Source organism: Notamacropus eugenii, chromosome 5 (genome assembly GCF_028372415.1).
Source record: "Notamacropus eugenii isolate mMacEug1 chromosome 5, mMacEug1.pri_v2, whole genome shotgun sequence".
Lineage (NCBI taxonomy): Eukaryota > Metazoa > Chordata > Mammalia > Diprotodontia > Macropodidae > Notamacropus > Notamacropus eugenii.
In genome coordinates this window covers 108,436,010-108,448,078 of record NC_092876.1, presented here as the reverse complement: position 1 = coordinate 108,448,078, position 12,069 = coordinate 108,436,010, and the positions used below count along the sequence as shown (strand labels likewise).

At 42.3% G+C, this 12,069-nt stretch overlaps 1 protein-coding gene across 2 annotated transcripts in view; it reads right to left on the bottom strand.

Moving 5' to 3' along the window:
- MED4 (mediator complex subunit 4) overlaps positions 1–5,828 on the bottom strand; it is a 45,606-nt gene extending 39,778 nt beyond the window's left edge. For both annotated transcript variants that reach the window (XM_072610565.1, XM_072610564.1), the window contains exon 1: positions 5,373–5,828. In XM_072610565.1, coding sequence (XP_072466666.1) covers positions 5,373–5,500 — 128 coding nt within the window. In that variant the 5' untranslated portion in view covers positions 5,501–5,828. The remainder of the gene's footprint in view (positions 1–5,372) is intronic.
- Between the last annotated feature and the right edge of the window lie 6,241 nt (positions 5,829–12,069).

The following is a 12,069-nucleotide window of genomic DNA, read 5'->3' as shown; positions in this document are numbered from 1 at the left end:
TCTCATGAAAAAACACTGAATCTGCTCAAGTGTAATGAAGCCTGAATATCCTCTTGGGCAGGTAAAGGCCAAGGCAGAAAGGATATCCAACAGTCCAAAGATCCAAGCATTTTCACTACCTGTCCCACATGCCTAGAATACTCTCCTTCCTTATCCCCACCTTCTAGTTTCCCAAATTTCCTTCAAGTCTTGGCTACAGTCCTACCTTGTACAAGAAGCCTTTCTCAGACCTCCTTAATTTTAATGCCTTCTCTCTGGGACTACTCCCAATTTAGAATAGAATATATAGATATACATACACACACATATATATCTTACTTGTACGTAGTTGTTTGCATGCTGCGTCCCCCACTAGGTTATTTACTCCTTCAGGGCAGGGACTATTTTTGGTCTGTCTTTGCATTCTCAGCACTTTAACACAGTGCCTGGCAATAGTAGGTGCTTAATAAATCTTTAACTGACAGACTGATTCTTCATGTAGCCCAAGATCACATCATCTTTTTTGGAGGCTACATCACAATATTGACCAAAAGTGAACGTGCAGTTCACTATAACCTCCATATTTTTTGGAGAATGACTATTGTCTAAACAAGTCTTCCCTCATCTTACACTTGGGAAGCTAATTTTTTTTTGTATCTAGGTGCAAAACTGTACACTTATCCCCAATGAATTTCTTATTATTAGATTCCCAGGTAGTGGTTCTTACCTGGGTTCAGTGAACTTATTTTTAAAACATTTTGGTAACTGTATTTTAATGTAATTGGTCTCCTCTGTAATGCTATGTATTTTATTTTATACATTTAAAAACATGATTCTGAGAAGGGGTTCATGCACAGATCTCACCACACTGTCTCAATCAAAGGACACCCATGGCTTCCAATGTTTTTGCTATCTGCAAAGAATATTTTGATATATATGGGACCTTTCTTATTCTCCTAGACTTTCCTAAGAAGCATGCCTGGTAATGGGATTGCTGGTTAAATGGAATGGACAATTTAAAATTTGTCTCCCATAATTCCAAATTATTTTTCTAACACCGGACCAATTCACAGTTCCACCAACAGTGTCTAATATCCCACTACTTTTTCAATATTAACTATTTCCAACTTTACCAATTTGATGGGAGTGATATGAAACCTCAGTTGCTCTATACTTTCCTTTTTTTATTACTAGTGATTTAGAGCATCTTTCCATATGGTTACTGATAGTTTTGCATTTCTTTCTGTGAAAATTTTCTTTAAAAATTATACATGGGGACCACCAAGGTGGTTGCTTTCGTTTTTTAAAAAATTATTTTAATTTATTTGTTTTCAGTTTTCTACAATCACTTCCATAAGTCTTAGATTTTTCTCCCCCTCCCTCCCCAAGATGGCACACATTCTACACATACATTCTTATTAAGTACATTTTCACATTAGTCATGTTGCATGGAAGAATTAAAAAGAATGGGAAAAACCATGAGAAAAACCTAAACAAAACAAAACATAACACAAGAGAAAATATTTTGCTTCATTTCGCTTTCCAATTTCATAGTTCTTTCTCTGGATGTGGAAGGCATTTTGCCTCAAGAGTCCTTTGGGAATGTTTTAGGTCCCTGCATTGCTGTGAAGGGTTAAGTCTACCAGAAAAATCCCTTGCACACTGTGGTTATTACTGTGGTACAGTGTGTACAATGATCTCCTGGTTCTGCTCCTTTCACTCAGCATCAGTTCATGTAAGTCCTTCCAGGCCTCTCTGAAGTCTTCCTGTTCATCATTTCTTATAGCACAATAGCATTCCATTACATTCATATACCACAACTTGTTCAGCCATTCCCCAACTGATGGGCATTCCCTCAATTTCCAGTTCCTGGCCACCACAAAGAGAGCTGCTATAAATATTTTTGTACACATGAGACCTTTTCTCATTTTTATGATTTCTTTGGGATACAGTCCTAGAAGTGGTATTGCTGGGTCAATGGGTATAAACATTTTTGTAGCCCTTTGGGTATAGTTCCAAATTGCTCTCCAGAATGGTTGGATCAGCTCACAGCTCCATCAACAATGAATTAGTGTTCCAACTCTCCCACATTCTTCTCCAACATCTATCATCTTCTTGTTTTGTCATGTTAGCCAATCTGATAGGTGTGATGTGGTACCTCAGAGTTGTTTTGATTTGCATCTCTCTAATCAACAATGATTTAGAGCATTTTTTTCATGTCTACAGATAGCTTCAACTTCTTCCTCTAAAAACTCCCTGTTCATATTCTTTGACCATTTATCAACTGGAGAACGACTTGTATTCTTGTACATTTGACTCAGTTCTCTATATATTTTAGAAATGAGACCTTTATCACAGACACAAGTTGCAAAATTTCTTTCCCAGTTATCTGCTTCCCTCCTAATCTTGGTTGCATTGGATTTGTTTGTGCAAAAGCTTTTCAATTTAACGTAATCAAAATTATCCATTTTGCACTTCATAATGTTCTCTATCTCTTGTTTGGTCATATATTTCTCCATTCTCCATAAATCTGACAAATACATTTTTCCTTGTTCCCCTAATTTGTTCACAGTATCAGTTCTCATAACTAGATCATTCATGTATCCATTTGGACTTTATTCTTGTGTATAGTGTCAGGCGTTGGTCTATGATATAGTTTCTTTCTACAAACTTCTCTTATGCCAAAACCTCAAATGAAAGGAATTAGGTAATTCCATGGAATCCATAAGACATATCCCTTGCCCCACAAAGTAAAAACCTTAGAAACAATACCAGAGGATTTTAACACTTAGAATTCTTATTCTATACCAGTGTCCATATCCTCAAGTTAGCTTGTGACCCAAGGTCCAGTTTTATGGATTTCCCAGAGCAGTGAGTGACTCTGCACAAGTCCCCTTTTCCACAAAAAGGGTAGACACCAATTCTGCTCAGTCATTTGAAGAAATGAAGGGAGGACAGAAGAATCCAGGGCAGAAGATAGCATACAGGCTCAGAGCTAGAGGAGAGAAAAGAGCTCCCCTCTGACAGAAAAGGGAATAGAAAACCATTTCGGAGTAGGTCCTCTCCCCTCTACTCAGAGGTACTCAAGCTACAGTTGACCTACTCCCCCTATACTCCAATATAGGAAGGCTAGCTAAAGCATTGCAGTCTACAAGTCCCTGAACCAAAGCAAGGGGGGAGGAACTCAGGAGTCAGAATTCCCAATGGTGACTGATAAAGGACACAAGAAAAATTGAAAGACCAAAAGACTGAGAGTGAAAACCTGAACAAAAAACCAATACATAATCAGAAAACCAACAAGAGGATCTAAAAAGAGAAAAATGAGAAAACTATTTTTTCCTTTGCCTACTGATCGAATGCAAAATGGTTTTTGGCCTTACATGCTTTGTCAATTTATTATATCATCTTGTAATTCTGAGTTTAAGCACGTATATGTTTGAGGTTAAGATCTTCCTCATTCTGTAATATCTCTTTTATTTTAATTACAGTTTTATTCATGCAAAAGATTTTAAATTTTATGTAACCAGAAGTGTTTTATTTATTTATATTTTACAATTTCGGTGTATTGTTTGGTTAAGATTCCATTGTCTTAGTGCCTTGCAATCTGATGTCCATTTCCCCCATTCACAGAAAACTGCTTTCTTCAAGTTCACCAATGATCTAAATTCCAAAATCCTAAAACAGCCTTCGCTCAGACATCCTCCTTGAATCCTCTTCAGCTTTAGACACTGATCGCCACCCCCTTTTCCCTGGAGGCTCTCCCCCTCTCTGAGTGTTCTAGACGTGGATCTCCTGTCTGATCACGCCTCAGTTTCCATGGCAAGCCCACCACCCATGTCTTAAGCCCGTGTTCCCCGGGGCTCTGTCTTGGGCCTCTTGATGTTCTCTCAGTAACACCCTTTCATCCTTTAGCCCTGTCCCCCTGCCTCTCATCAGCGCCCAAGCATTCAGCTCTCATCTCTAGGCCGATGATCCTCCATCCACATGCGTAGCTCTCAGCTCCCTCCCCCGCTCCGACACAATTCTGCTGGGCTGCTCCGCCTGGATGTCACGCGGGCATCTTAGACCTCATCAGTCCGAAAGAGGGCTCATCGCGGGCCTCCTTAAGCCCCCCAGGACTCTTAATCTCCTTTATTTCTGTCCAGGACTCCATCACTCTTCCCATTATTTAAGTGCGCAATCTGGGAGAGATTCACTCTCTCTGCACCTCCCCCCCCTCCCCAACCACCCAATCAGATACAGCTCTCCTTAACTCCACCTCCACTGACATCTTTCATATTGTCCTCCTGTCCATCCATGAAACTACCTCCGTGGGTTCTGACCTTCATCGTCCGTAGCCTGGGCTGTTATCTCATTTGGTTATTAACAATAATAATAACGACGCTGATGATACTTGGGCAGGCAGGTGTTAGGGTTATTACCTAATGATAATAATAAATAATAATAATGATATTTGGGGAAACAGGTGTTACTATCATCCCCTAATAATAATAATAATAATAATAAGAATACTTGGGCAGACAGGTGTTACTATTATCCCCTAATAATAATAATGATGACACTTGGGCAGACAGGGGTTACTCTCATCCCATAATAATCAATAATAATAATAACAATGATTCCTGGGGAGACAGGTGTTATTATTATCATCCCCTAATAATGATGATGATGATGACGACGATGATCCTTGGGCAGACAGGGGCTACTATCATCCCATAATAATCAACAATAATAAGGATGATGACGACGACGATGATCCTTGGGCAGATAGGGGCTACTACCATCCCATAATAATCAATAATAATAATAATGATTCCTGGGGAGACAGGTGGTATTATTATCATCCCCTAATAATGATGATGATGACGACGACGATGATCCTTGCGCAGACAGGGGCTACTATCACCCCCATTTTTACAGATGACGAAATTAAGCTCAGCTGAAGTGCCTGGTTTAAAGGACAGCTAAAACGGCGAGGCTGGATTCGCACTCAGTTCTTCCTGCCTCCCAGGCCGACGCTCCATCCCTTGGTGCCCACAAGTGCGCACTCTTTTTCAGGGCACCACCCTGCCTGCCCCCGCCCCCTCCCCGCCCCCCCGGAACAAGTTCTACTTAAATCGACAGGGAGGCCAAATAAACAGGGGCTACTACCCGGAGTGACCAGCGCGGGAGGACAAGGCCCTCCTTCTACGGCTCAGGAAGCCGAGGCCCGGCGCGGGGCTCCCCGCCGACACAGGCCGCTGCGCAGCCGCGCTTCCCCGGGCGGCCGGGCCGCCCCGGGCCCATCACCCCGACCGCCCCGGAGGGACGCGGCAGGCTGAATCCGCGCCTCGGGCCGCCTCCTGGACGGCTGCAGCCTCCCGCCCGCCCGGCCCTGCCCCCGGCAGCCCTACCTCGACAGCACCTCCAGGTCCTCCAGCACAGACAGCAGCTTCTCCCGCGTGGTGTTGCCGGGCACGTTGGCGATGCTGACCGACCCCGGCCGCTCCTTCTCCTTCTCCGTAGCCGAAGCCGCAGCCATCGTCGAGGCAGAGAGAGCAGACGATTCGCGCCTCCCCGCCGCCCGCAGACAGACGAATGCGGCAGCCGCAGCAGTGCGACAACATCTAGTGCGCAGTTAGGGGGAGGGGAGCGCCGCCGCTCCGACAGCGGCCGCTAGCGGGGCGGAGGAGCAGCTGCAGGCGCCGTGCCCCCTCCTGGGGAAGCCGGGACTTGGCTTCTCCCGCGGACGCCTTATCTCGAATCCGAAACGACAGAGACTTGGGGAAAAAGAGCGCAAACTCCGTGTTTTCTTGTCGCATCACAATGCTTCTACGAACCAACTCAATCTTTTTTTTTTTTTTTAATGTGGGTCTATGACTTCGTTGCTATGGAAACCATTCCCGGTGTGGAAACGCCCCTCCTCAGGCTGTGATGCACATCACAGGATCTTAGGTCTGGGGCTGAAAGGACCTCGGAGGTCCTCCGGGGCGCCCCTCGGATTGCAGATGAGGAAGGGCCGAGGTCCCACCACTGCGGTGGGACAGTCAGAACCTGTCTACACCCGCTGTGCCATCCTGCCTCTCAGACCACCTTGAGTGTGACCCAAGCAGGACCGCCCTCGGTGGCCCCCTGGGGCGGCTCAGGAAGCAGTGGTTTGGACTGGTAGTGCCTAGTAAGATAGAGGACTGGGCCCCGCTTTGCCTAATCAATACTGTACTGGGGGGCAGATTGCGAGCCTCTTCAAGTCAGTCTCCCCCCAGCTGTGCCTTCTCTGCAGTTCAAAGATAAAGTGGCCTGCCCAGGTCCACGCACCCCAGGGGGCAAGAAGTAGGACCATGAACCCAAACCTTTCTAGTTTCCTTAGCTTTCTACCCACTGTGCCACACTGCCTCAGCATAAATACCTGACATAAAGCGCCCGGATTATGAGTCTGTCTTAGTGTGAGAGAAGATAAGGGTGACCCTAGTCCTTGTCCTCAAGATAGGGGAGAAAATGCAGATAGACATAAGTACTAGGACATGCCAACTGATTTTTTTAGGGGAGGATGCCAGAAGCCAGGTGTCCAGGGAAAGCTTCATGGAAAAGGCAGGGGAACTGCTTTTGTCTTTTGAAGGAAACAAGGGATTCTAATTAATTAAGAAACATTTGTGAAGTGCTGTGAGACGTAAAATGGAGCACACTTAAGGGCTGCTGGCACAGGTTCACTCTTGATTTGGTCAGACAGGAAAGACACTCAAAAGGGGTTAATAAGCTTATTTTATTCTAGTCTGGTTCTCTGAGAAGGGGTTGCTGATAACAGAGCACAAACTCCTACAGGATTCCTTAATCACTCTTATCACAGGGGCTGGTGAGAAGCAGGAGACAACTACCCCTAAGTTTAGATGGGGTCAATAGAGACAGGTACAACTTGTGCTTCCACTAAATCTTCAACCCTCAACGGGGGCCAGTTGAGGCAAACAGATTCCCCCCAAGCCTTGATGGGGGCCGATGGGCCAATCAAGGCATGCACAGCATTCCAGCTTGGTGCATTCAACCCTAAGGATTTCCCTCAAGCTTCAATGGGGTCCAGTTGAGGCACATACAGCATTTGTGCATTCAACGCTAAAGGTTCCCCATTCGATGCCTGGTGACCACCTGTTTTATAGACCAACAGACAAAGAAGGCATATTACCAGCAACAGGCTCACAAATTTACATCACCACATCCCTGTATCTCACTGTGCAGCCACAGTGGATGTTTGTGTTATTTACCATTATATAACTATGCACAAGTGTGGTGGAGATGTTTTAAACCATAACTGTGGGAACTCATCTAGTACCTGGGAACTGAAGATTGTTATAGCTATGGATCCTGGAAAACTGAACTTTGAGAAATAATAACAAAAAGTCACTTTAAACACATTAAAATTCACCTTACATACAAGTGCATATTGTATGCCATGCTGGTGAATAAGAGGAGGCAAAAGATATTCCCCATCCTCAAAGAGCTCACAGTCTAATGAGGAGGCAACAAAAAACAAACAAGCTATGCAGAGAATAAATAGGAAATAATTAACAAGGGGAAAGCACTAGAACTAAGAGGCATTGGGGAAGGCTTCCTGTAAAAGATGGGATTTTGTATTGGTTGTTGTCCTTCGTCTTTGAAGAGGACCAAAATGACATCACCATGATACAGTGAAATTTCAGTGTGTCAGACTGTGGCTGACCAGACCAATACGAGATCAGAATGAGATGAGATTTTTTTATTAGAGGATTCTGGGAAGTTGGCAGAGTAGATCAGAAAATTCCAAGCTCTACAAATTTCCCCCACAAAGACAGAACATTGATGGGGCACTAATGATAGACCTCTAAAAGACTCTGGACTTTCCTACACAGCCCAGTTCATCTAGAGTGGGCATCTGGCCCACCCTAGCCCATCTTGATTACTTAATCAGCTTACTTGACACAGATCTTCCCACAGTCTTTCTGTAGAAAAGCGTCCATCTTTCCCCCATTATGTTGGTCAGATTCTTAAAATCTGGCCCACTTGTATAGGTGTCACAAATAGCACAGACTCTAGGAATCTCATCCACTCCAATTGGTGTTTTAATAAATGGCTTGGACTGCAAGAAGACTTGAGGGGGTTGAATTCTTTCAAGGCATACCCAATCCCTTTGCCCTTGAATTTTGGGGTTCGCAAGACTCCTAGACTGCAGCAAATATTACGCTCAAAATGAACAAAGAGCAGCAGAAATAAATAAAAGTCAAGGTAAAACAGTTGTCCTCCTAAGACAACTTGGGAAGACTTCTGGAAAGACTTGAGGTGTTGAGGTTTGGCCTAAGTGAAGTGCAAACAGCTCTTGGCAGACTCCTGTGAATCAACAAACTATAAACCCTGGGGGCAGATGGGTCAAGGGGCAGTCAACTCAGGCCTCAGAAACTTTCACCTCACACTCATTGTAGGGGTCCAAAGTAGGGTAAGATTAAAAGATCCTCTTCTGTTCCTGGATGCCAGACCCAGCTGTGCTCATCAGACATTGGTCCTGGACTGCAGCTGTGGGCAAGAAGGAGCAAGCACATGCCTGATAGCAGACAGGAGCCCTGCTGGCTATGGCACTAGAAGGAGAGCAGAGTCCCTGATTTTGTTTCCAGGGCAGAGAGGGAGAGGTGAAGTTTGCAGCCACTGGGAGGGACTGCAGGGAGTAAGAGCATTTACAAGTCAGTGCGGCTGGGGGCCCTAGCCATGGCTTAGGAATAAAGAGGGGTGCTCAAGATTGGGCCCTGGACAGAGCTCAGAAAGTCATGGTAAGACAGACCTGACACCTGGGCCGCCATTCCCCACATCTTGGGACTAGAACCTGATTACAATAATAAGCAGCTAAAAATAAAATAAAAATAAAAAATGAGTAAGCAAAGGAGAAAGAACCCTACCATAGATGGCTACTTTGGAGGTAAAGAAGATCTGAGTTCATATTCAGAGGAAGATGGTGAAATTTAAAAAGGCATTTCTTTTTCAAAGAGAAATGTCCGCTGATCACAAGCCCAAAAGGGTTCTTGGAAGAACTTAAAATGGAAGAACTTACTACTTCAAAAATCAAATAAAAGAGATTGAGGAAAAATTAGAAGAAAAAATAAGAGCAATCTAAGAAAATTATGAAAAAGAAAGTCAACCAACTGGAAAAAGAGATCCAAAGACTTAAGAAAACAACTCTTTGAAAACTAGAATTGGAGGAACAGGATGGAGGGAAATACAGTTAGCAATGGCAACTGAAAAAAATTTTGAAGCAACTTTCTTGAATAAAGGCCTCATTTCTCAGACATATAGGGAACTGAGTCAAATTTATAAAAATGAAGGCTAGAATTGGGCAAGAGGAAGTTGCTGATATTGTAAGATACTAAAAAAATAATAAAATAAGGTCAAAAGAATGAAAATATAGAAGAGAATGTGAAATATCTCATTAGAAAAACAACCAATCTGGAGAACAGATGGAGGAGAGACGATATAAAGATTGTTGGACTACCTGAAAATTATGATCCAAAAGAAGAATCTTGATACAATATTGCAATGAAAATTGCTCTGAAGTTCTAGAACAAGATGGTAAAGGAGAACAGGACTATAGCAACCTTGTGTTTGTCGAATATAAAGATTTAAGTTTAGGGATAAGAATTCTTTATTTCGTACAGATTGTTGGGAAAGCTGGAAAGCAGTCTGGCAAAAACTGAGCACTGAGACCAAATTGAGACCAATTTCTTAAACTATGTACCAAGATAAGGTCAAAATGGATACATGACCTGGATATAAAGGGAAGTATCACAAGAAAATTAGAGCATTGAACATATTAACTATCAGACTCATGGATAGGAGAATAATACATGAAGAAACAAGAGATAGAGAACATTTGAGGTGTGAAATGGATAATTTCAATGATCAATGTAGCCAAAATTAGAAGGAAAGCAGAAAATTAGAAGAAAAACTTTTATAGACAATCTCTCAGATAAAGGTCTCTCAAATATATAAAGGACTTTGTGAAATTTATAAGAATACAAGTCATTCCCCCATGATAAATGATCAAAGAATATAAACAAGCAATTTTTCAATGAAGAAATCAAAACTATAGTCATATGAAAAAATGCTCTGAATCATTATTGATTAGAGAAGGGCAAATTAAAACAACTTTGAGATATCATCTTACATCTATCAAGTTGACTAAAATGATAGATGACCTTCAATTGAGGAATGGTTAAACAAGTTGAGATAGAAGATTATGATGGAATACTCACTTTGATGTAAGAAATAATGAGCTGGTTGATTTTAGAAAAACATGGAAGGACTTTGACCCATGAAGGAAGGTACTATCCACCTCCAGAGAAAGTACTGACATAGAAATATGTATAGCATGGTCTTACATATATTGTATATATGTATGTGTATATTATATATGGGTATGCGTACATATATATGTATGTGTGCATATGTGAGTGTGTGTGCATATATATATCTATTCATGTTTAAGTGTAGCCTTCTATAGGATGGGGTGGGGAGAGAGGGAGAAAAAATAAAAAATACACAGCAGAGAACAAAAGAAAACTTGAAAGTGCAGAATAGCTGGGTAGCTTTGAAAACCATTAATGTATAGTATTTATTATGTAGGTTTTCAAAAAAATGTAAACAGTTTGAAATACAAATTTATTGCTTTATATTACATCCTCTATGTTCTGCTATGTGTATGGAAACATTTTTTTCCTTTTCTCATTTAGTATTTAAGTTTTAAAATGAATTTTTAAAATAGAATTTTAAAAAAGATGGAATTACTTGAGACTTAAAGAAAGTCAGGTAAGTCAGTAGATAGAGTTGAGGAGGACAAGCATTCCGGGCATGGAGGACAGCTAGAGAAAACACCCAGAACCCAGAGATGAAGAGTCTTGTTTGAGGAACAGCTAGGAGGTCAAAGACTGATTGAAAATTATCTGTTAGGGGGTGAGGTGTTGTGTGGTTTGCCCTTCATTTTCCAAGAGGACCACAACATCAGGGAGATGATGACATGACTTGACTTTGATATGAGTGAGGGAGGGGTGTGCAAATCACTAGCCTCACTTTTTCCTCCAGAGATCTGGGTCCAATGGCCAGATATGGATCAGGATGCAGCCCAGGATGAAGTGGGGGACCTTGGCTCTTTTAAGCTAAGAACTTTGAGAGAGGCAACACCCATTCAGTGAATAGGCAGAGTCAAGGGATGACCCCCTTAATAGAAAGAAAAAAATCAAACTGGTAAGAGAAGACCCTTATGTTGTGGCCAAAAGAGAAACAATTACTATTTACATTCATTCTGAGACAGGAGGGCCCCCAAAATAACCATTAAGTGGTGGTTGGTCAGGGACCTAATATTGTCCAATCCGGGAGATCCAGAGTGAATTGGGCTTAAGGCTTGGTATTTGAGAAAGAAATCTTGCCAGTAAACCAACCCAAAGGTAACTAGGTAGCTTTTAGCCATCAAAATTTGCCTTCCTTTGGACAGAACCCCCTCAGGTGAGGGAAGAGGAGAGAGGAGAGGAGAAAGAAGGAGAAGAGAAGGGAGGAGTGAAGAGGAAAGAAGAGGAGAGCAGAGGAGAGCAGAGGAGAGGAGAGAGAGAACATGAGCTGAGTTGTCTAATTAGAACTGGCCAGCTGGGTCCCCTTTTAGGCAGCTCAGATGATGTAATAATATGAATTGGATAAGAGGGAAATTGATATTGGTGATTTGGAGGAGTTTTGACCTGTGAATTTTGGGAGGAAAAATTGGGGGAAGTTGAGAAAAATTTGAAGGGAAGCAATCTCTAGGTTCAGCTCCTTACTTCAGGCATGTAGGAGAGAAGATTGAAGAAAAAGGAGCAGGTTTAAGGAGGATCAAGAGGGGAAATTAATAAGTAAGAACCTGAAACCACAGATTAAAGAGAAAAACTCAAGAAGAAGGAAATTTGAAAAGTAAGATAAGTAAGGAACAGTAAATGACATCAAGTAAGTTAAACAAATAGGTAAAATAAATTAGTAAGGAGGAAAAATTAGTGAAATAAAAGGGTAATCTGGAAAGGGAAATGAATCTGAGTCTGACTCTAAAATTGTCCTTAAACAAAGGAAAACAAGACAAACCCA